At 45.7% G+C, this 25,270-nt stretch overlaps 1 protein-coding gene across 2 annotated transcripts in view; it reads right to left on the bottom strand.

Annotated features, from left to right (window-relative positions):
- Window positions 1–799: 799 nt before the first annotated feature.
- Window positions 800–25,270, bottom strand: part of LOC118309031 (rho GTPase-activating protein 6-like) — a 58,443-nt gene continuing 33,972 nt past the window's right edge. For both annotated transcript variants that reach the window (XM_035630609.2, XM_035630619.2), the window contains exons 2-14: window positions 15,371–15,530; window positions 12,544–12,615; window positions 10,356–10,504; window positions 10,091–10,219; window positions 9,801–9,996; window positions 9,624–9,679; window positions 8,011–8,161; window positions 7,767–7,915; window positions 5,470–5,649; window positions 4,204–4,295; window positions 3,889–4,115; window positions 3,652–3,735; window positions 800–3,357 (exon numbers count right to left, since the gene is read on the bottom strand). In XM_035630609.2, the coding sequence (XP_035486502.1) occupies window positions 2,765–3,357; window positions 3,652–3,735; window positions 3,889–4,115; window positions 4,204–4,295; window positions 5,470–5,649; window positions 7,767–7,915; window positions 8,011–8,161; window positions 9,624–9,679; window positions 9,801–9,996; window positions 10,091–10,219; window positions 10,356–10,504; window positions 12,544–12,615; window positions 15,371–15,530 (2,238 nt within the window). In that variant the 3' untranslated portion in view covers window positions 800–2,764. The remainder of the gene's footprint in view (window positions 3,358–3,651; window positions 3,736–3,888; window positions 4,116–4,203; window positions 4,296–5,469; window positions 5,650–7,766; window positions 7,916–8,010; window positions 8,162–9,623; window positions 9,680–9,800; window positions 9,997–10,090; window positions 10,220–10,355; window positions 10,505–12,543; window positions 12,616–15,370; window positions 15,531–25,270) is intronic.

Here is a 25,270-nt window from a genome sequence, read left to right as displayed (position 1 = left end):
CTGCCGTGTCCGTCCCCTCTCAAACTGAGTAAGACTCCTAAATGCTCGTCCACTGCCGTTTCCAATATGTCTAATGGTCTGCTGGCAGGTAATTTCATCTCTCTGGAAGACTGTTAGGTGATTTAATATGCCATCAGGTGGAGCTGACGACAATTGAAACCAAAGGCATTTAATCTCTCTCTATTTTTTCTATCCGCACTTTCACGTTTCCAAACCATTAAACATCTAGTCATTACAGTTATTCCTTTTCTGTTTTAGCGTCGACTTGGCTCCATCTGTCACCTTCAAAAAACTAATTTTGTCCATCATCAATTGCAGTTTCAGAGATGTACAGTGAAGAAGGAGGGACATTTGTTCACTTGGCTTCGGATCTCAAACGTGTACATTTACTTCAAGGAGCTATTCAAGGCCCTTGGCTGACCTCTAGCGGGATGTGTGCGACATTACATTGCATGCAGCAGTTGTTTTTGTTGTTTTTTCCATAATATTCCAGATGATTTTTAAGGAGAGTTGCTTAAGGAATGAAAAAGATACTCAACAATTAACTGAGTTCATATCATGGTGAGCAATCGTGGCTAAACATTAAACAATTACAGAAAGCTTCATGTTGCTATTTCTGATGTTCGCCTGCAGGAATATGTCATAGTTTATCCACAATAAGTTGTATTATTTGGTGCTTTTGTGACAGTTTCAGTACTGTCACATGACTATAAATGACAATTGTTATATTTTGACATTTTACGCATTTTTAAGGCATATTGCCAGCATCATCATGAAGCACTGACAGTGACAGCAGGCGTAAACTTTACCATATTTAATTCCATAGTAGCATATTGATGATGACACACGGTACAAAAAGCAATTACCAGATATTTCATTACAACTTGGACCCAGTAAACCCCACGAATAAAAACAAAAACAAAAACAAAGAAACATCATAACACTTAGTTTGGTGTCAAACATGGTCTTGTTTTGGGGAGGCCAAGCTAGGACCATAAGGATTACTGGATTTTTTATTTTTTTTTGTTGCTTTTTTTCCTTTCTTGATATAAAATTGTTATATTGTATTCATATATTACAACACTCAACATTGAAATAAAATAAAAAACTAATACCAAAAAATTCACAATATGAACCTCGAGCAATGCATGTAGAAACTTTTAAGGGTGAGAACTTTGGCACATGTATTTCCTCAAACGCATTTTTTTGTTTTGGTTTTTACATTTTCACAAAGAGGTGCTTCTAATTGCAAGCGTGCTGATGGATGCCATGGAAACACTGAACAGCGGGACGCAGAAGCATGGCGATGCACATGGTCGGACACTAGATGGCGCCATAACCCTTACCTCAATCTTTCCTTGTTGCAGATGTGACACTTATTGCCAGTGTCACCTCCAATGTACAGCATAAGAGGTCAAATTGAACACAGTGTTTCCAGATTTAATGCTGGCGTAGCTTCAGATGAGCTCATATTACACCATACATTAAGGAAATGTGAAATATTTGCCAGCAAATACCCACGTGACTGTGACTGTGGATTTGGACAGATTGGTAGTGGGTGTTTTTTTAGGACGCATATTTCCACAACTTTTTTTAAGCACTTCAGTTGGACCGCTGCTGGATTATATATTTTCTTATGAATTCACATACATGTATTACTGTTTAGTGGTGTTTGAGCATCTTTTTAAGAATATCTAGAAATACAGAATGATCCTCACGCCAACCCCATGATGAAAACCTCCTTGCTCCGCTTCTCATAAGATCTTGAGTCTCCTTAGAAATGATCAGCGGGATGAAATGAAAACAACTGTACGATAAAATATCCTGAAGTTAAAGAAGAAAAAAGAAAGAAAAATCACGACTGCAGGGACATAAGCAAACTTACAGCTGAGTGCTTTGTAATTAGGTTCAAGCATTTCGCCATAAGTGAAGCATTTTACATTCAATGTTAAAGACAGAAAACAGCAGTCTGACAAACACCAACATTTAGACTGGCTGTCAAGAGGGCTGACTTACTTTTAGGTAGATTGGCAAATTATATAGTTATATATATACATATCAATTTTCATATATATTGTATAGGTATGTCTGTCAACAGTTTGGCCATATATATGTGTGTATATATATGGCCAAACAGCTGACACAGACAAGTAGTTCAACATTTGATCCTTTCAGACAGATGTGACTGAACTACATCAAGAGTACGCACACACAAAAATCTACATTTAGCAGCAATTACTCATGCATACATCTTAGTCTTATGGTGAATTTTAATTTAAAAAAGTAAAAATTACGAATTGAAAATACAAAAAAACAGAACAAATGGTGCTTTCCTATTGTTCTGAATTGAGATATGAAGGCCCAACTTTCTCAGAATAGCAGATGTGGACAAAGTAGAGGTGTCAAAAGAAAAGATTTTTTGAGGTATTTCTGATGGCCATGTCTCAAAGCTCCCAACTCATTTAGTCCGCACGGACAAAACAGGCGTGCTATAGCAACAGGAGCAACTTTTGAACATCCATACAATACAGGAAATACTAGTGGCTCTTGGATGCAAAAGTCTGTGTAAGGCAGCAGCTGCACACGTAAACAACAACACCATGGCAATAAGATGCGGGAGAAGCACAGAAGGTTCAAGGGGGAAGGATGAAATCCATGGATGAGTGGACGAAAGGCAGGGTAACTGGGGAGAAGTGATTGTCTATAGGAGCGGTCGGATTACGCAATTGGTGGGCGAGCGGAGCAGAATCTTGACAGTCCGAGATCACACCAGCGTTTCAGGCAGTGTGTCAGCATTGTCCGAGGACAGCAGCTGCCAGATCTGCCACCGATCCCTCTGCCAGTCCTGCCACTCTGGGCTCTGTGGCACCATCTGGGCCTCCGCTGTCGAGGCCGAGTTACTCTGCGCCGCACTCAGCCTCCCGTGCTGCAGGGGCGGCCGCTGAGCCGCCGGGAGCTGAGGTGAACTTTGAGAACCAGACAGTCGATGGTGGACGCTATAAGGGGGTGGACAGCGGCCGTCGTCAAGCGTAGCCGGGCCACTGTCGCCAGTGTTGGCGCCGCCTTGGAGTCTGGAGCCCGGGTTGATTCTGTGTCCGCTCGCCCGCTGGAGGCCCGGCGTGCTGTTGAGGTGCGACGTCGCAGACGGGCTGATGTTCAGCCGCAGGCGCGGCCGCCCCGTATCCACGCGGGGGCTGGTACACACTCTGGTGACCGGAGGGTGGGGTCTGCACTCGGCGACGCCGGGCGCCGTCAAAGTCCGATGCACCGCGGCCGGATGCCTGCCGTCGCCGTGGAGTCCATCGAGACCTTCCTGTGAGCTGCGGGAGCTTCCCTCTGACATGTTGCCATGGGAACCTGCCGAAACAGAACATCCGCTGCATTAGTGGAATTACTTATTATATCATTATATTAAGTGTTGATCACTTCAACTTGTGCAGCTGTTTATTCCTGTATGAAAGTGCCGTCTGTCCTCTCGTTAGAATGAATGAATAAAAAAAACAGCAGGACTGCAAATCACAGAAGAAGCCCTGAGTGCAAAGGCTCGTGTGCTTGATTTTTGTTCCTGTCTGATGGTGAATAGCCAACAGCGGGTGCCAGGCACAGACTGCTCTGGCTCATTAACCACTGGGACCTGGAGTTGTGGTTCACCTGTGAATGACTGGTCCTTGAGTGTTGGTTTCAGAGTACTGTGCCACGTCCCCCAGATGTTCACGTGCTCCTCCGATGTAGTGTCTGCGGGACGGAACAGAGGTCAGACTTCCCAGTTCAAAGTAAATTTAACTTGCACCCAACCCAGGAAAATACAAACCGAGAAAAAAGGCATGTAATTAAAATCCTGAGAACACTGTATTTCTTATATAAAATCGATCTATCACTGAGTGGCACCTTTGGTCCCCGAAGGGTCAGCTGCTCCGGGCTCTCTCCTCCAGCCGGCCACCTGCCCCACCACGGTGTAGGCACCCGGGCTCCCCGGGTCTCCTCTCCGCTCACTCAGGACCGGGGAGTTGTTGTCATAGGGGGACACCTCGCCACTGGACGCCTTGTTGGAGTCGCTGGAGGAACGGCGCTCGCTAAGCGTGAAGGGCTCCTCCGTCGGCAGCAGGTCGGGACTCCTGTGGGGGAAAGCAAATGTGGTCGAAAAGAATTGAGGAGAGAGAGAGAGACGCAAGGGAGACGCGAGGGCGTGCTTGTGCAACTCACTGTGACGCTTTTCTCCGCAAGAGGTAGTCCACCACATCTGGATCAGTCTCCAACAGACTCATCAACACCTCGTTCTGCAGATCAGGAGGCACCTACAGCAGCAACAGTGACACAAACCAAGACCATTTCATTTTCCGTTTTGCATTCTTAGGACTATGTTACATGTTAGATGACACCACTGATTTGTGTGCAGAGATTTTTGCCCTGATTCAGCATCTACCTTCCAGTTTTAAACTGAATTAGCGTAAATGACACGAACCTCCGCATCTTCACGTCAGACATGACATTAGAGTTTACTTTACCATTTAATAAAAGCGTGGTCTTCATTCAGGTGGACCTCTTTGAGCATTGATCCGTATTATCCTTATTGTACAAAACAATAGGAGCAGTTTAGTCCGTGTGATCCTCTAGTAATTAGCTGAAATGTATGCTTATCACACATGTGGATTATAATGGAGAACACCGGCCAAACAGATGAAAGACGGATTCTCATCCTTCAAACGCTGTGCAAGTGCAAGTCGCCAGATCTTTAACAGATTCAGACATAAGCATGTTACGAAACAACTTTCAGATGTCATTCATAGAACTGGAGCTGCCTACAAATCTCCGTCCCAGTTCACTATACGCGATTAATAGCTCTTCATTGGCTTACTGCAGGAATGTAAGCCTCTGGGGGCACGGCGGTGGCAGATTACAAAACATTACGGCTGAGGGTTCCGGACCTGAAATGACCCGAGCGGCCTGTCTACGCTGTTGTGCGAATCACAGGAACAGCGAGGAACAAAAAGCAACCGATGAGGCGGTAATCCGTGGGAAATGGTGACCTCTTCAGACACCACATGGAGGATTTCATGCCCGAATTTTCATTCTTTTGTTTTGGAAAAAAACACAGTTGGAGTGTCTGGACGAAAGGTTCTTGACGTTGCTGTCAGCTAACTGGCAAGATTGTACTTTATTTTTATGCTTCATACGCTCACACTCCTTATCCATTCGTCATCTTTCACTCCTTTTACCTCCTTTCTTTCCTCTGTTTGTTTCTGTCTCGTCTTTCTCTCTGTCAACTAAACCGGGCTGTGTTTTTATTGACGGAGACACAGCCTTTGTGTGCTAAGCCAGGAGGGATTGTCTTACTTTAAGTCCACACAGGAATGTAAGAGGGAGACGTGTGCAAGACAATGTGAGACTGTGTTGAGGTGTAAAAGAATGAAGAAGGAGGTAGGGGGTTATGACCAGGCCAGTGGCAAACCCACGGGCTCACTGACTGACCATGAAGAGGGTTTGGTAGCTGGCGATCATCCTCTGCAGCACGGCGATGACGGCCGTGCTTTCCTCAGCCCTGGCCGAGCTCTGGACGCTGAACTCTTTATCGCTGCTCTTCTGCTTGTGGAGCAGGTTTGGGCCAAAGATGGTGGCCAGGTTTAAAGACGTCATCTTGTTCCCGGTGATCTGCAATTTGGGGGAAACAAACGGCTTGGATTGGATTCAGACACACACAAAAAAAGCACAACTCTGTCCCTGCCGCGGCGTCAGGCACGTCCTGTGTGAACCCGACGGAGATTCCTCCACCATTGACAAGGCCTCGTAGGCCATTCTTTTACCAACAATGGTCAAATGAGACTGGTGAGATGAGAGCAATGCTGAGCAATTGACGGTGCTAGAAAAACCAGAAGGCCGACTCTGGTGCATCTCTTTTTAAGTTTGCCCTTTGCACACAGTGTCGTCAGAGAGACGAGGAGGTGTTTTTCCTCCAAGATGAGGAGAAAATATTCAAAGTTGCAGGGATGACATCACTGCGTGATAACAGTCTTTGGAAACACTTCATCTTGTCCCTCCTGACCTTTCTCCAGTTTCTTCTCCAGTTCCCACTCCATCCTCTATCCAATCTATCATGTTCATTTCCTCACCTCACCCTTCCACCTTCTGTGTCGGTTGTTACAGCCCTCCTTCTGTGTTATTGGCACTTTGAGCACTAGATGGATACAGGGTGGCTCCATGGGGTCTGGTAACACTTAGGGTGTTGGAGTATGTGGCAGATTTCCCAGCTTCCACGAGGATAGGGAGAGATGATTCACATCATGTGACGCATTTTAATCTTTAATCTTTAATTTTTAAAAAGTCAAAAGCCCTGCAAGCCTTGTACATGCCGTCGACGGGATGAATTATACTTTTTCAGCTTCTTTCCCACTCTCCTCCCTTTCCACTCCCAGTCCCGAAGGAAAGATGGGAGCCACAAGAAACCAAAAGTATCGCCGTGTTGTCCCAGGCTCAGTGTGAAGTGCTCCAACTTCCTGTCACGATCTCCGATACAGATACTGGAGCCATGGAGTCATGCAGGGAAAACACTCACTCACACACACACACACACACACCCGTGTTTCAATCCATTCATTCTCGTGTGCAAACACACACAGAGACAACAAAACACACTGCCATCTGTGCACGCACATGCCAAACTACACTCAATGCTCCTCTTTCACAAATACAGTGCACACTTGGACAACACACTCGCTCTCTTGCACACAAGTGGTGGAAGTCATACCCACGCACATGCAGAGACACTAAAACAGACAGTTTCTCTTCGAAACACACCCGTGCACTCCCACGCGTACAAACCGGGCCCCATCCGAGCAACGTGTGCGATCTCGACCGTCTTGATACAGAACACATCGATATGTCATCCCCTCTGTTTCAACATGACTGTTGAAGTCATTTTAATTTCTTCGGTAGACTTAGGGAAAGGTTTTTAGCATCACACTTGCTCGTATGAGATTGAGATTTCCTTAGGAGCCAAGAACAATCCATGAGAAAAGGCCCCGACCCATGAGCACACGGCGCCTGCACAGGGAGGTCCTGCCCCTCATCATGGGGACCACTGTCTTGGGGACTCCTCAGTAACTTCAGCTGTAATACATTCCAGTGCTGACCCACAGTTTTAACTGTGATTATATCCAAAATTGGTTTTTGATTACACTCGTTCTGGGCAGCACCAGGGAATATTTTTGAAGTTATGCAACGTCCCCCCCCCCGCCATACAAGCTAGGCCTGTCGCTTGAGGAAGGCCGAGAGACGTTTACTCTGACCAGATTGACTTCAGTTAAAGGACGTGAGATTGCTCACTGGACTTAAGACTAGACGTGCCCTTGTACATTTTACAGCCAGTAGCAGTAGACAAGCTGAATGTTGACTCCAGTCATCCAGAGTGCAGATTAGAAGTAAATGCAGCCATTCACATCATGACGGATGTGATAATCAACACCAGGCTGTTTAGCAATCTCACATCAACGCTCGCGCTGTTTCAGTCCTGGAAGGCAAAGAGAAATATATGCACATACCAACCACACCAACTGATTTCTATCACTTCTTTGGTCGTTTTCCTCCCAATGAGGTGGAAACAGAAGGCAAACAGAAGTTTTAGGAAGCTTGGCACATGTTGCACGTGGCTAAATGTGATGTTTGGGCTAGACTTTCTCGTATGTTTGTGATTATTTTTGCTACTTCTTTCTTGGATTTGATTGAGGAATTTTTAAAAGTTGTATTTCCTGTTGATAAAAACCGTCACTCACCTCCTGTCCGTCTTTGTCCTGCCGGTCGTGGGCGTGAGCGGTCACCGTGGACAGAAAGTCCAGCAGGCGATGGAGCGTGTCACTGTTGCATGCTGGGAGCAGGTAGACCAGCAGCTGAGCAACATGCTGCTGCTCGTCTGGGTCCAACGCTGCAAGACAGATCAGGATCAATTGTAGAAAAGGCAGGAAGAACTGAAAGGAGAACAGACCAACTACAGAGAGAAGGAATAGGGATGAATCTTACACGTGGTGTTGATGAAGGCCGTGTAGAGCTCCTTGGTTAGGAGAGGGTCGGGCATGTCCCTGAGGAACTCCTTCAGCAGAGCAGCCACGTCATGGACGCTGTGCTCCTCATCCAGCGGGACGTCAACGCCACGGTCAAACTCCTCACGTAGCTGAAGGAGGGACAAGGGGAAGAGGGAGGACACAGGGGAAAGAGAGGAAGAAGCGGGATTCAGAAACATCCTAACACAACAATGGGGACCATATTGTAGGTAGCACACACATGCTTCCTCTTGGTCCTCCAAGTGACCTGGTAGACTCTCAACTCAAACTTGTTTTACCAGCAAGGATCCGAAATCTCCGCCATCTGACCTTTGGATGACCTTCAGAACAATAGAAAGTCTATTGTCGGCCATGGCGATGGACGCACATGGGTCACCTGGGTGCGGCATGCACCAGTTTTTCGAATTACACATTAACATGAGCTAATGAATAGTGACAGCAGCGACTGCAAAATGGACATTTACACTTGTCTCACATAATGTCCAGCTGTGGGAACAAACTGTTTCACTCACTGAGTTTATAATAAAGAAGAAGCATTACACTCATACACAGAGGTAGAGTGGTCCGTCAAAGCACAGTAAATAAAATTCTTTTTACAAGATGTCTTCTATTCAAAATCATCTCTGTTCGCAGTGTTCAGAGACATCACGAAGGCTCAAGCTGATTAAATGGCTTCAAGTTTCTTTTCTGAGCTGTTGGATTTTTCAAGGACCCCAAACAGAAGATTACGGTTACATAAGGGTTCAAGTTAGACAGGTGAGTTTTTCTTCAAAAGAGATGGCACACCTCCGCGATTATTCAGAAAATCGTGGACATTTACCTGAAGGTCTAACAAGTGTCCTTGTGCCTGCTGGTGAATGAAGGACCCCCCCTCCCACAATAACTGTCCCCCTGTACTTGCTGCTAGTGGAAGTCCGTGTTATAAAAACATGAAAAAGAAAAGATTATGTAAAAAACGATGCTGCCCACGCTGATTGACCCAAAAAAGCTTAACCCTGATTTCTGTATATCATTATTTTTTTTTTATTTCTTTTAACTGTTTATCCACCGGAGTCAAAGGTGACAGATAATGAAAGGTGTAGGAGTAAGTAGAATGACTGGTAAGAATGTATTTGCTTGAATAACAAGTACGGCATCAGCTCGACCGGATCGCTGTGTGTTTACATTAATTAGATGGCAAATGCAGCTTCGGCACCATGGAGGGCACACGGTGCGTCGTTGTGTGTGGGTTATGACACAATCTGTCCTTTAGACGGTAGGATTTGTTTGTTGCTGTTCGCTGATGGCAAAGAAAACGTGAAAGCAATATCAATTTTCGGCAGAGCTTGCCTTTGAATTGTTGTCTGTCAAATTTGTATGGTGCTGTTTGGCTTACGTATGGGTACAGTGGTACGTAATGACATTGCATACGGTGCCCAATGGAATCACTCAATGGGTTTTGATGACTATGTGCTGTGGCCCTCCCAGTCTGTGGAGCTCAATGTTCAGAATTCAGTTTATGTCTGGAAGCAGCTTAGGGGTGATTTTGACATCACCGAACCACCACATGATGGACTAACCCAGATCGCTCACCTGTCGGACTCTTTTCTTGGAGCTGCCCACTCTGAAGATCCCCACAGTCTGCAGACCTGCGAGAGAGGAGAACAACAGAACACTCCGTCTCTCACGGCTGCCATTGTAGCGACAGATGGCAGATGAAGGGGCTGCATGTACACATGCGATGGTTAGGGCAGTAAAGTGGCTGCTCACCGTATTTCTCGATGTGCTGACAGCAGCTGTCGACCACCCGGGGCACCTGGCGGTAGATGGGATTGAGGCTCAGCCTCTTGTCCCGGTGCTTCTCCTTCTTACTCGGCGTGTCGGCCGGCAGAGAGAGCTGCAGCGCCTCGAGCAGGCGCGACTGGTTGTCGTCCAGGTCGGTGATGGAGTCCACCGACATGCCCCCCTGGAGGACGAGGGGTTGCATTCGATTCAAACCAATTTGCCGGAATGACCATGCTAGGTCGGACTGCAATCAATTTCATTGAACTTCATCTCACCCTCCTGCGGGCTCGCGGCGCAGCCTCGGGGGTGTTGGGTGACGTCGACTCATTGGCCGTCTCTGACGTCGAACTCAGCGAGGAGTTACTGCTGGACAACTCCTTATTGGACGGCCGCTTGGTGGCAAACTGCAGGACACACGTTCCAACACTTTCATTTGGCTTTTTCTTCATACAGTACGAATGCGATAACCTCGAACACCCCGAAACAAACGGATTCATCTCAACACAGGATACGGATGAATTTACAGATAAATCTACAGACCTGTAAGATGGACGAGACAAGGTCGGAGGAGTCCTTGTGCTCCTCTCGCTGCGGATGGTCCTGCCGATAGCCGTCCTGGCGCTGCCGGTGCGTTCTGTCATTGCCGATGACTTGGGAGAGCGGTAAACTGAAGGCCTGGGGTATGCATTCTGCGCGAAAAACACAAGGCGTTGGTGTTGGAAAAGAATATGAGGAAAGACAGGGACGTAGAAGATCTCAGGCAGAAAATGGAGGCGGCAGGAAAAGCATGGGATGAGAGAGTAAACTTACTGTGCGTGACCAACAAAAGCACAGATGTAGCTGTGAGATGAAGAGAAATAAAGGAAAAAGGAAGCTCTATGAAAAAATAGCTGTGAACTTTAAACGTGCACTTGAAACACATCTGCCTCTAGACACTTTATTACTTCTGTTTGAGCTTGCATTTTAACATGGCGTCAAAGCGTCACAGCCCATGTTGACCGTGTCACTGAAAAGCTTGTATAGCACTACTGCAGCACTACAGCTGTTTTCCAAAATGAAGACATCGCAGAGAGACAGCTGGGAGAGAGAAAAAAAACCCCAAAACAGACCACTAATTCCAGGGCCTTAGACCAAAATAACCCAACTTTGATGAGCCTTACCCTAAATCAATGTCATGTTCTCGGCGTGGGTCATTTTTAGAGGCAGCACGGCACTGAGGCATGTGGTAAAAACAGACCGAGTTCATATGGCAACTAAGTGAAGCAAGACCACGGCAACCGACCAGGGACCTGTGTTGAACTGCTGCCAGCTCACGGAGACATGCACAGGACTGACTACAGAGAGAAATGATGTCATACCGGGTCATCACAGGCTATATGTTCTATCGTACAGAATCCCAAAGGCTGAGCCAACAGCGGAGAGAAAACAGACCAGCAGCTCAGCGTGTGTGTGTGTGTGTGTGTGTGTGTGTGTGTGTTTTGTGTAAAAAAAAGTAGACATAAAAAAAGAGAGAGAGAGAGAGGGAGAAAGCAAAATGCATTCCACAACCACAAGTGGAGGGCTGTGGTTCATGAGCGACATGACCACTAACACTGTGACACAACAAATTTGCTCTGCAGCCTCACAGCATTAACAGGGCTTATGTAACCCACAGACACACACACACACACACACACACACACACACACACACAGTCGTGCACATGTACACAATCTGGATCGCATAACGTACAGGCCTTTGCCAACGTCATGCAGAGCACATCAGTGTGTGTCCGCAGCCAGGCCACATTTATGCGGCCATGTCAGATTTTTTTATGAATCTACATTTTCTCCAGCCTGCAGCATCTTTTGTCCAGCACTATTTATGTCCATGTCCACGTAATGTGTTTATATCAGCTGGATGTGTTCTCAGTGTGTGTGCAGAGAGTACCCCAGAGGCCCTCAGGGACACTTATGAATAACATGAAAATGTTGCTTTAATGTGCGCAGATGGACGCGGTTTACCTCGCAGGACAAAAACGGCGAAAAATGCCAACGAGCATTTGTAAGATCAATTACTAAGTCTTCGCTTTGGCTTGACTTGATCCTATCCGAGGTACTGTCGGCCGCCGGCGCTCCAAAGTTCCAACACATGCAGCCCGCATTACCTACATGCTACACCGGCGTTTTCCTTCTTCTCTCTTGCAAAGGTAAAGGCTTCGCTCGCTTCACAGAGAAAGAAAAGACCATTACTAGTACTACCTACTACTCCAGGCTATGCAAACATCTGCAGTAGTGTCAGCATGGCACGCTGTCAAATACAAGTGTGTCTATTGAGGGCAAAAATCGAAATCTGCGATCCGCACCCACCTGCTCACAAATCTGACAAGAGAAGCTCATTTTTATTTCATCTCCCGCCACTCTTTCCATCTGGGCTCCTTTGACTTACGTCCTCTTCGCTTTGCGCCAAATAAGCTTTCCTTCGTGCAGCAGGGCGGCCGCATCTCGGGGCCCCGGCCCCCTTACAAAGGGCTCCATCCACTTAAGCTAAATATAAACTGTCAAGGCCCGGTAAACAAAAACTGTGTTTTCATAACCCCGCTGTTCACCTGCCTGTGGGGTGGACAGCGCAGACCGGCCCCTCGGGCTCGCTGGCAGGATGGCGAAACGTTCGTGACAGAGACGGATAGACAGAGAAGAGCGAGAGAGAAATCCCACGTCAGAGTGCGTGTTGAAAGAACTTTGTGTACCTTTGTCTTTACTCTTCTCTTTTGCAAGAGAGTCCAACTTCCTCCTCAGCGACTTTTTCCTCTTCTGTCCATCTGCGCCGGGAAAAAAAGCAAGAACATAAATCATCTGAAACAAGTGGTCTCCACCAGGACCGCTTCATCTGATCACGCTTATATCGCTCACTCATAATAAGCTTATATCAGGAATGCAGACAACAATCAACCAAGGGAGGGGGGGAAGTCGTCTATGAACTTAAATCCAATTCGCTCACACGACGTCAGACATGGCCACTTACCGTAGTAGTCAGCAAAAATGAAAAGAATCTATAAAAACATAAAACTCCTTATAACTTGTATCTACACTGGCCAATATATATGAATGGATTTCTTACTTTGGATACTGGGAAATATTTTACTTTGCTTGACCATACATATAATCTTTGTATCACCTCACATTAAGTGAATATGACTTATAATTGAGAGGGATCTTGACACTGGAAAGTTATTATTGTAGTGTACTTGCAAATACACATATCTGATGTGCTACGACTGCCAAAAATTGGGAGAACAAACCAGGCATTGCAAACAATCATATCGGCTTATATGTTAATTCCTGAGCGCTGTACATGCAGGTGTTGGAGCGGAGGTTTTCCTGAGAGGAGGAAAGCCTCTTTGTCAGCTGTCTACATGATGAATGAGTCCCGAACTTGCTGATTAATGATCAGGAAACTCTGGAAAACCGTGGCACACGCAACTATAAAGCCTTGGAACTTGTCTCGGGGCCAGGATGTCAGGACGTGGCGACCTCAGCGACTTTTAACGCTATCAGTCGGTCACATTGCTGCTTGCTTTTTTTGCTCTCCGAGACCAGCTCTTTTGCACATCAGATCATTTTGGAGCTTTTGCCTTGACCTGCTGGTGGAGCAACCTCAGTTTGAACCCCAGATGTTCCCTTCGGCTGTATCAAATGAATGACTTGTGGGGCTCAGGAAACTTTATCCAGCTCCCACAATGCGCTCGATGGAAGCGCTAGCCTCTGACGTGATGGAGCCGGTTCAGTTACCACATGTGTCCAACCATCGCTGACAGATCTGAACAAGTTGTTCTCCGACAATCGATTAAATGCCACTGCGGTGATACGTGAGAAACTTGTCCTCTTTAGGCTCTGGGCTGCAGAACGACTTCAGCTTGAAGTGAAATGGACTAGAAGGGAAATCTCGGGGTGTATTAAGAGAGAGAGAAAAAATGGGGGGGAAACAGTGAGGAGAGGGTGTGAGGTAGAAGGAGAGAGAAAGCAGATGTTGTGATGGAGAGCGAGGGGCTGTGCGAGAGGGAGGGCGGAGGGAGAAGCAGAGATAGGAAATGGTTTGGATTTTTGTCAGATGGCTCCCAAAGCCGTACGGAAATCCCCCGAACCTCCAAACCTCACCCCAGTTTAACTCCCCACCATTTGAGAAACTGCCTGATGAACCTTTGCACAACCTCACACCATCCCTCTCTGTTCCATCCTCCTTTAGTCAGACGTTTCGCTCTTGAAGAAACACTAGAAACCACGGCTCTCGCGGAACAGTGAGCCCACATTAGCAGCGCTGAAAGACGCGCGTGCGCACACACACACACACACACACACACACACACACACACACATTCACACGAGTTGAAATATTTCCCTCGTTAGCACGCGGTCGGCCGTCAGGGGGCTCTGGAATTCATATGCAACGGGGACGAGTACGTATTAAATCATGGTGGGGAGAGGTTTAACCTTCAGCTGGAATGCAAGGCCCGGGGTAATCCACTGGCCGCACTATACTGCTGCCATGGCAGCCGCTGCACTCCACTCCTATACGGTGCAGCGAGAAGATGTTGCACTCACGGCGCATCATGTGCATCTGTGCGACCACTCCAACAACGAGACCGCATCTGAAGCCGGAATGTCAAGTCATATTCTAAGATTATTGCTAAGATCTGAAAACACAGCAGCAGCTCTTCAACAAAGTCTGTGCAGACAATCTCTCAGGCTGTAAACAAGCCAATTAGCCAGATTATCTGAACCAGCGGCTCCCGGCCTGGGGGTCGGAAACCAGAGAAATCTGAGGGGGCCTAAAAAGAATTAACTGGACAGGAAAGCAGAAAAAAAGATGTTTTCTTCTTTATTTATCAGAGTCATGGGACAATTTGACCTTCTATGGCCGCTAAAAATTATTATAATTATTATTATTAATATTTGAAGGCTAACTAGAAAACGGCTAGTTAACAGCTATCAACTGCTATTTACTTTATGGTTTGGTCAATAAGAGGGAAAACACAGTTGTCAATCTTTACGACAAACACTTCCTGCTTTTGCGACAGTAAGGACTTTTTTAAAAGTGTAAGTGTACATGGTGACTCGCGGGGCGACTGCACCCGGCCTCAGCTGCAGCGGAAATGGAGTCGCCTTTGTCGTTATGAGGATGAGGGGGCTCCAACAGGAAGCACCCTTTGCCAATGGTGAAGTATGGTTTACAGATAAATTCGAGTGTTGTCACAACTTCCCCAAAACAGAGCGAGCATTCACTTGAATACACTTGGAAGTGTATTCGGACGCTTGAGAGTATCCGCACAAGCCTACACAGAAAAACCTGGATTCAGAAAAAGTGGTAGTGTTTGCAACATGGACCAGTCAACAGTCACATAAATATCAGGGTCTTAACAACCTGATGCTATCTGAGGTAGTGAGGCAGTAAAGTCCACCCATCCGGAACTTACAACCAACAATTATGTGACACTGTTTGGCTCAGGTCTGCAAAATGCATGAAAACACACACACACACACACACACACACACAGAGACACACACACATGATCCCACCTTTTGGCATGGTGATCTGACATCCCAGGTCATAGTCCTGATGTAAACGCGTGAAGGCCACTTCCTGCAGCCTGGCCCTCTCCAGCTCCGACAGGCTCTGGATGGCGACGGGCGCCAGGCGAACGCTCCGGCCCGACAGGCTGCTCCAGGTGAAATCACCCTGTCGCACACAAGAGTCAACACACGGGTTAGGATGATGCAGCATTGTGCAATTGTTTTTGCACGCCATGTGCTCAGCCTACCACCTTAATCATGTATGTAAATCAAATATTCTTTCAAATTTCAGCTCTGTTTCGGTCCCCACTTACACCTTATATGCGCGAGCGAGTCGCTAACTCTGTCTAACACTCGGTGTTGAGCAGCGCGAGGTCAGATTGTCGCTGGGTTTTGTCAAAAAAACAGTTGAAAACTGGAAACACCGATCAGATCAGAGTTGTGAGAGCCAAACAAAACAGAAGACAATGATTTTACAGTAAAAACGTGTCTGGTGGGTTCATTCAAATACCCCCCCCCCCCCCCCCCCCCTCTCTTTTTTTTTGTTGTACACACAAATAGTGTTATTTGATCCAATGTTATCATGACGCTATTGCGACATATTAAGACATTTTAATTTAGTCACATAAAATGGTTTAGAGGGCAGATCAGGTTTAGCCTCACAGGGTCGTCACTGGGATGGAAATACTGTAAAAACTTCAAGCCTACATTGTTTGCAGAGGGGGGGGGGGGGAGTATTGATTTTTATGTGATATCCAAACTAAATGTATAGGATTAATGTAGCCTACGCAGAAAGATACACAGAAAGACTGTGGGCGGAGAAAAAGGCCCGTCTTTCTCGAAGGAGCAAGTGAGGACAACTTCCAGCACTGAAGCCTTCCACTGATGGATTTGCAATATGCTGTCCGCTCACATAAACTTGCATTAGAATGTAAAGCGTATGCGGAGGAAGGGATGTGGTCAGTCCAGTTCCAGGGCATATCAACAAGTACAGTCGGAGTCATCGCGCCTCCTCTGCATGTGCTTAATGTGCTTAATCTGTGACTGAACCGAAGTGAATGGTGATGAATTTGCTGGAAGGCCGGCGAGCGATTTTGGCTTTGATGAACATTTGAGTCGTCTGAATCTCTGGTCATGCATTCCTCCGTGTCTACCGAGAGAAGAGGTCAGCGAGAGGTAGAGGTTAAGGACGACGGGGAAAATGAAAGAGAGGAGACGTGGCTCTGATTTATCTAATGCTTGATCCAGACAGAGGGCTTTACGAGTGGACTCTGATGTGTCTGTGTTTACACGCTCCGATTTTGTGCTTCGGCAGAGACGGAGACGGTCATCTCTTGAAAACATCAAATTGCACCACGTCGCCCGTCGAATGATGTTCACTCGTCAAGTCTTCTGGGCAAACTGAAAACAAGAACATCACTCTGCTTTTGAGAACTAGACCTCCGTTAACCACGGACTGAGGTCATTCCATCTGCTGTCAACTCTCTTGTTATTTGACCTCACTCAGTGCAGTGAAGCGACAGAGCCGTCATTCAACCATGGTGGACACTGGCGGCCTGGAGAGCCATCCGCGCGCGTGCGTGCGCGCGTGTGTGTGCGCGCGTGTGTGTGTGAATGAGCCTCTCGCAGAGTCCAGTGAAAAACATGTTGCATGTTGCCTTCTTTTAATAGAGCATTTTATTCAGCACAGCGGTGTGTGTGTGTGTGTGTGTGTGCGCGTGCACGCAAGTCCAATGTGCGGGCCATTCCTTATCGCTGGTGGAGGAAACCCTAGCCCCCCCCCCCCCCCCCCCCTGCTTGACCTCACACACAGCTTGAGGGGCACACATGCTTGCACATGCCTGCACACACACTCATACACACACACACACACACACACACGCACGTCAAAAGAAAAAGACAAACAGTTGGAAAAGTGAAATAGCAGGCCTCTCCTCGGTCGAGCTGCTCCTGCCCAGCAGGATTTTCTGAAGGGGATGGGTGCGCTTCAGCTCTTGAGTGTCAAACTATGAAACCTGTGGAATGCTGACAGAAGAGTGAAGGGGGCCGACCAAGGCCTGGTATCACTGCTGGCCTCTGGCAGCGGTGAGCTGAAAACCTGTGGGACCTGCTTTCCAGACTCCCCATGGCCCACCTGCATAGCCGATAATTGAATTTTAATTCTGGTATGCAACTGTCTGATCTGTCCATCATTTTGAGTGTTTATTTTAGGACACGTTCTTTTTTAATCCTGAATTAAAAATCCGAGAGAAGACTGCACGTGTGTCATATCTGACACCAGATTCGCTCTCAGTACTCTGGGTAATGGCTCTGGGCACTCAGGATAAAGGGACCATTCAAGCCTTATGCAGAATGTGTGGAAAGTTACAGATGTCAGCTTCGAACAAGCCTCTTTTCCACATTAGCACTCAACTGAAGGCAGCGAAAAAGAAGAAAAAAAACACCGATTTATGATTCACTCTGGCCTTCAAGAGTCAAAGAGTCATCGGCCAATTTTAACTCGTCAGAAATCCAAATACAGAAGCTGAGCGTCGTGGTCATGGTCTTTCATTGTGCTGTATTTACGTATAAAGCAGGGAGGTGAGATCTGATCGCACGCGATCACATGAGATGCATTCAGAACTCAGTCTGATGATCTCTGGGCGGATTTTAACACCAGGTCTGGTCAATTCTGAGATAATGTGTGTCAGCTACCATTAGATGCCTTTCTAAATGCTAATGTGTTTGGCCGCATCAGCGGAGTTAATAAGCTACAAATGACACATGAAATGGTCATAACCAGCTTCCTAATGTGATACACAAAACCACAGGGGTTAATGGGATCGCGTGTTACGAGACCACAAATCACATTCAAAATGTTCGTCCCACAAATGTCAGGCCACAATGCATCTCGGATCTTGGCGTGAAGGATTAGTGGAGGTGTATAACTTATTGAATATCCTGCATAGAGACAAATCTACCTTGCAGCTACCGTCACAATCCTAATGTTTACCTCCAAAATATGGCCGGATGCGAAGCCTTTACACGAATGCCATCGTCTGCTTCGCTCCTGTATTTATTAAATCTGCAGAGGGATGTTTGCTGGAATCTTTGCACACATCTAGAAATATCAGATTATCCCAAATTTAACATATGGCACTATCTGCCGAATCAGTATAAATCAAAAATGTGCTTTGCAAGAAAGGAGGAACAAAAAGTAATAGACACATTAAGGAACATGTGTAAATGATTATTGTTTGTGTTCATCAAAGCCAAACAACAGCTCAGAGAGACATGGATGTTGTAAAAAATGTATGTAAAGCCTTAAATGAAAAGCTTCTGTGTAGCCTGGGATTTTGTGCTTGTTGCGTTGTCGTTGTTGCTGTGTTGTGTTTGCATCTAACACATGTTACTGTGGAAAGATTAATGACTTTGCTGACTGAACTGGCACCGTGCGGTTAGATGACTAATGCCATTTGAGCGCACGGCAGCATGTGGTTTCTGTGCTATTTCAGACAAAGGGGACAAATGGCATAAAAGCTTCGGGCAGCAGAATATATCAGTTTCCATGGCAACGCGTACACAGAAAAACGAAAAGGGCCAGGAAGCGAGAGAAATATCACTATGGTAACGCACCTGGAAGACACACGCGCGCATGCAAGGAGTCAGCGGGACACTTGTTGATGTGATGCACGACATGAATCCAGATCCCTTTACGGCAAGCGCAGCGCAGCACAACTACCGATCAATGCATCAACATTGTGATCATTATCGGGACTGCATCTCCGTGGCAACGGACCATTGACAAAAGCTTTTGGCCCCATCAGGTCATCCACGTGTGACTGCGCATATGTATTGTATCGTATACTGTACGTTTGATGCGGAAGAGAGAGCAAGAAGAGAAAGATGCTCAAGGAAATATATGCATGTACACACGCCGCCTTGGAGTGCTGTTGGAAAAATATCCTTAGTGCAACCATAAATGGAGACAATGAGGCAAATCCTCTTTTCAGGAAAGAAAGAAAAAAAATCTGTGAGAAAGCCTTTAATCCACTGGTTTGAGCAACCAGCGGGGTGAAAATCTCGCAGGACTCAAGTGAGTGTGCGACCGATGCCAAGGCTGAAGGCGCTGCAATGTGTTTCAAATTTTAAACCCTCCAATATTATTAGTTTAAAACAAACAAATAAATACTTTTCTTTCTCCTTCACTACAATGAATGCAACGTGTCACATATATTAAATCCCAGTACAACTGCAACCGGGACAAAAGTTATATAATCACAATTATAGATCTGCAGATGGGGTGAAAAACACATAGCCACTCAAAGGAATCGATGCTATAGTATCTCTCTCTCTCTCTCTCTCTCTCAAAAATGTGTTCTCTAAAACACAACAACAACATCCACACACACACACACAACTATCACTTGGTAATGACAAAACCATGCCGATCAGCTATGTATGAACTACAACCAAAGGACGACGTGTAGCCGTTTTTCCGGAGAGGTACGAGAAGTCCAGGAAGAGATCACTTATGGTGAAAACAGACACTACGGCTACGGTCAGACTGCAGGCTCACGTTGCCAAGATCTCCGCAGTCTCATGGAATCTGATCTTTCGCCCATTCTGATTTAGTGCCACCTTCGTATGTGGTCCAAATCCGATACAGGTCGAATGCACGCCGCGACCTTGGCGTCACCGAGGGCCTGTATCGCAACCGTCAGAAGAACGTGGCGGCAATGTCGGAGGGAAACGAAGAGTCTGACAGCCAAGTGCAAAGGAGCCAAAGACTTAAACCAGCGAAAACGGCCGCGTTGACAGTGTTTTGGGTGACGAACCGAGCTGTCGGCCGTCCGAGGACGCAGGCAGAGATGAGCCTGAAACTTCTTCAGCTGGCTGCAGCGTTGTTGATGATGAAAAGTACCATTTATGAAACACATTGTACTTTCTCTTCCCCGCCCGCCCCCCCTTTCTGTGTTGCAGCTGGCTTTAAACAGCCCTTAAGCTGAGTTTCTGTGCCACCACACTAGACCAGAGGAATGCGCACAAGTATTTTTCCAACACTATTTTTTTTTCTTTCTGGGTCTTTTACAGGTTGGCGTCATGCATGCATGCAATAGATTGCTTTAGCTGACCTGGAACCTCCTCACGGTTCACATCTGCTTGTAATTACTGACCTCCCTGGCTCGTGTGTGTGTGTGTGTGTGTGTGTGTGTGTGTGTCTGTGTGTATGTGGGTGTGCATGCTTGTACATGTACCTGTCACACAGTAACGTTCAATAGGCTTCCCTACCTGTTTTGGGTCGTCCCGGATGCTGCCTGAGGAAACACAACCGCCAAATGATTGATGACTGTTGTTATCCGCACACAAGTTACATAACCAACAGTGCAAGTATAACTCGGAGGCACCAGGCTTATCTTTGATTGTAAACTGTGAAGTAAATGGAGGTTATCACCTTGTGAATGGAAGGTCATGCACATATCAACCTGTTATGGCTGAAAATGCAATTATCATCCCATCCATTCCAATGTAAAGGAAACGGGCGGCTGCTAATGATTTGGACAGAACTGCTTGTGTTCATATGCAGAAATAATTTATAGTACATGAATGTGCTCTCAGCTTCTCAGTTTTTCTGATCACCTCTGTTTTATGTCATTGTAAATTAAAAATAATAACGATTAAGACATTTGTAGACATCCAACGACAAAGAGAAGAGGCTTTTGGAAACTCTGATGGACATCTTTCACTATATTTGTTATCTAAATCACAGTGTCGTTGCATAACATCCAAAAAGTTATAGTTTTTTCTTAATAAAAATAACCCTTTCTACATTAGCATTCAATTCAATGGAGTAAAAACGTTTTTGACCCTAACCCACGATCGAGGGACATGTTTGCTTTATGGGCATTTTTGCCTGCTATTGTTAATGAGCCATGGGATATATACAGTCTGGGGTTTTTAATTAAATTTACATTATGGTTACATAAGTTTCAACTGGTCTTGCCAAGAGTAAGAAGGAGTATACTGTAATAAAATAAACCTCTGTAAAAGCAGAAAAGAATTAAATGCACTCACTCACAAAATTAACAAAGTTGCTTCAGGCCAGTTTTGTCCTTTCCAGCATGTGTCTGTCCAACATCTTCCTCCAACAACAGCAACGTTTACTTTGGTATATTGGGCTGATAATTCATTATTTTTTTATGAACACAAACTTAAATACAACACTTGGCTGAACACAGCTGTCAAAACAGCTTTTGTGTTCACTTCCACATTTCATGCTCTCGACTTCATTGAGGAATTGCACAACTCTTCCCAACAGCTTGATGCAGTTTGTGTTTGTGGGCCCTGCATACATTTCAAAGTTTTATATGCTTTTTAAATCTTTTTTGCATGTGAATACAACAATCATGACATTTTTAAAACTGCCTCGTACTCGTGAACCTCCGCCCATCCAGTCAAGTTGCAGCAAATAAGGTCACTTCTGTTCCCGAGTTATGAATAATGGCCATTAAAGTGTTTATACGGGGAACTATGGCTTCAGAGAGAAGTTGACCTTTGGCCTTTTTGGATGCAAAGGTCATAATTGTATCTTATTAGACATTAAAAGTGTGTCATAATTATCTTAACCTGTTATGAGTTATGCCCAAAAACGTGTTTTGTAAGCAAAACGCTTTTCATTTGGGTTCAGTGTACTCATACCTCACATAACTCGCTTTATGAGTGTTATTTTGATGAAGCTCCGGTTGCATTTTCAATAAATGATTCATCCTCCTTGCTGCCTAATGCTTTTAGTGTTGCCTTTGCATTTAATGAGCACTCGCTGGCTCAGTCGTAGGACTGAGCAACGCCGAGTGTGTGCTCCAAATATTTCCCCCCAAAATCATTGGCAGGCACATCTAAAGAGTCGGGTGAACTTCAAACATTTTAAAGAACAGATTAATATGAAGGGCCCGCAGCAATAATGAGGCCCGACCTTGAAGACTTGCATAATGGTTACGTAAGCTGCGAAAGCAAAGAAAATCAGGCATTGTGTCAACACCGTGGTTGATAGAAGATGAAGTTGAAGCAGTGTGTGTGAATGTGTGTGTGTGTGTGCGTGTGTGTGTGTGTGTGTGTGTGTGTGTGGTGCTGGTTCAAAGCAATCTGTGGATGACAGGGCGACCACGGACTGCATCCAAATATCTGTCAGGGTATTTATCTATCAGCTGTGATTGGTAGATTGGATTTATGTCACATTATACTCCTGTTTGCAAAAAAATAAACCTAGTGCATGATAACAAGTATTTAAGTGTTTGTGCTGGAGGAGAAACTTGAGACATCTGGAGCCTGCACGGCTTTGGACATTTTCACCATTTCTGGCCACTGTGTATGTCTGCAACCCTACAAACATCATTCGTGTCAAACTCCCTGACCTGTTGTCAGCTCCATATTCATGAAACTCGTCATTCCTCAGTGAGGAAATGTCTTCAATGATGTGGTACATTTGCGAGCCCCGTTAACAGGGAGTGACGCGTCTCACTCTCCGGACAGCGATGTCATACCAAGACATGTTGACTCCACCGTTCTGTCAGGGGATATCAGGGCGAGGTGGACTGCAGCTGTGTTTAACATGCAAGGAATTAGTCCTCGCCCTTACTTTGCCTTGCAAATTTGCTTGCAGGGCATGCTGGGAAACATTTAAAGAGAGGGTCCAGAAGCAAAACTGTAAACAAAGGAAACTTCCCTGTTTTTATTCCCCTCTGCATCCTGCTTCATCTGCTGTATGCACTTTTTTTTTTTTCCAGATCTAGATTCATTAAATGCAAATGCCTGCTGCATCCTCTGCAAAAACAATTGGATGGAACACAATGCTGGTTAAAGTTGCTGAGTGCAGCCTGAGAGAAAAACCCTGCAGACACAACTCAGCACTGAGAAAACACTAAACATGCTCTTTTTCTCCGTGCAGGATTAGTAATGATTAACCAACTTCATTAGCCCAGTCCAGTGTGTGAGAAAGAGAAAGGAGGAGAATTTACTGTCTTGTATAGAGTCGAGATCACGCACATTCCTTGGATAGGGCTTGGTTTGTGTGTGTGTGTGTGTGTGTGTGTGTGTGTGTGTGTGTGTGTGTATATACTCTGAGGAGGCGTGCGGAGCATGTGTGTTTTAGAATAAATAATAAGGGATAATGTGTCGCTTGCTCCACTTGTGCTGAGACAAACTGAGACTGTAGTCTGATGGCGCCGGTGGGGGACTGGGATGGTTTGAGCGAATCATTATCCTCCATGCATGCGTGCGCGTGTGTCAGTGTGTGTTTATGTGGCTTCCACCAGACCTCCATGTGTGTCATTTTTAATTAGGGCTGCAACAAACAAGTGTTTTCATCCCTGATTCATCTGCAGGTTGTTGTTTTTTTCTTAGTTTTCTTTTTGCTATTCATCAGGGGATTGTTTGCAAAAAAGTTTGCAGAGACAAAGTAAAGATATATTTAAATGGTTTAGTCTTGAAACACAGTACACAGAACCCAGTTAATATGAGAAAATGTGGCAATTTGTAGCAGATTAATTAGCTATTGGTCGACTGATATCATAAACTGACTTATTGTCTATGCTCTACTTTTATATGTTACTGGTCAGAGCCAGTTCTCCATGTCATTCTGGACAAAACAACTTCCTCAGTCTTCGCTTACTCCCGATCAATGCACCATGTGGCCTGCCCTGTAATGAGTTTGTTGAATCCATCATCTACAATGCATTTAGTTTTTTCCCAGAAATAAGTTCATTCACACAATTTTCTTTTCAGCTCACAGAAAAATCAGCTCAGACGCAGCTGAGCTAAAGACTGAACCTTTTCAGTGTGCGTCGATAGTCACGAACAACATTCAGCACATGTAATGTACAATATATAGTGTGCCTCTGTTGGTGTGTGCGTATGTGTATGCGCAATTTTTCTGTCAATCAGACCAAATAGTTCTGTGAGTAGCCCCATGAGCATTACGTTCCCAGCGAAAACCCTTTGCAGTCAGCGCACTCCACCATGTCAGCACCGTGAGAACGGGATCACACACACACACACACACACACACACACACACGCAGGCTTCATAGAAACCACTCCCAGAGAAATATTGTGCCACTCCATCAATCCTGGAATGTTCTCAAAGTTAGATTCAGAGAGATTAAGAGCTGGCATCTGTGCTGAAAAGCCGTGACGCATCGGCCCTGAGATGTAAAGCAGGAGTTTGTCTGGCGCTGTGCCGTCAATTCTTGCTGCAAAATTTCCGTTTGCTTTTAAAACGCACATACAAACGCGCCCAATTAGGCCTCCAACGACTTGTCGACAGAGAAAAGTCAAAAATATTTCATTGGAACAATTGTGCGAAATGTGCAAGCACAATGTACGCGCACAACAAAAACCCCCCACAGAGCTGTCACATAACAGCGATACCAGAGGCAGACAACTTTGACCCATTAGTTCCTGCTGTCCAGACAAACACATGACAGCTATGACGCCGGCAAAAGAGACAGGAAGCCTGTGTTAATTCAACACTTTATAACCACAAAACCTGTACTGTAAAGACGTGGCCCAGAGCACACAATAAATCCACGAATTTCTGGCATTTCATTTCTAATTCCAAGAAACTAGTGTCATTAATCTGTAATTTTCGTAACAGCTGCTGTTGTCTTCACACTTGTCAAGAGTCATTTTTCCGTTGAAAACGTCCGCGCGTGTTTCGACGTCACGTGGAGGATGTGCCGCTATCTTGTGAGGAAGTGGGGTCGCGAGTGGGGTTGGAGATAAATTCTGACTGAAGAGGAACTTCTAGGAGAACGTCCTTGGCGTTCAACAGTTTCATCTGAGCTCCGTGCTCCAAACACCTTCCATATCAGTGTGTGAGTGCATTTACTTAACAGCCCGGCCTTTATCTTTCCTGCTAAGCGTGCACAAG

Source organism: Scophthalmus maximus, chromosome 1 (genome assembly GCF_022379125.1).
Source record: "Scophthalmus maximus strain ysfricsl-2021 chromosome 1, ASM2237912v1, whole genome shotgun sequence".
Classification (NCBI taxonomy): Eukaryota; Metazoa; Chordata; class Actinopteri; order Pleuronectiformes; family Scophthalmidae; genus Scophthalmus; species Scophthalmus maximus.
The sequence above is the reverse complement of the archived record's forward strand: the minus strand, read 5'-3'. Positions and strand labels throughout refer to the sequence as shown.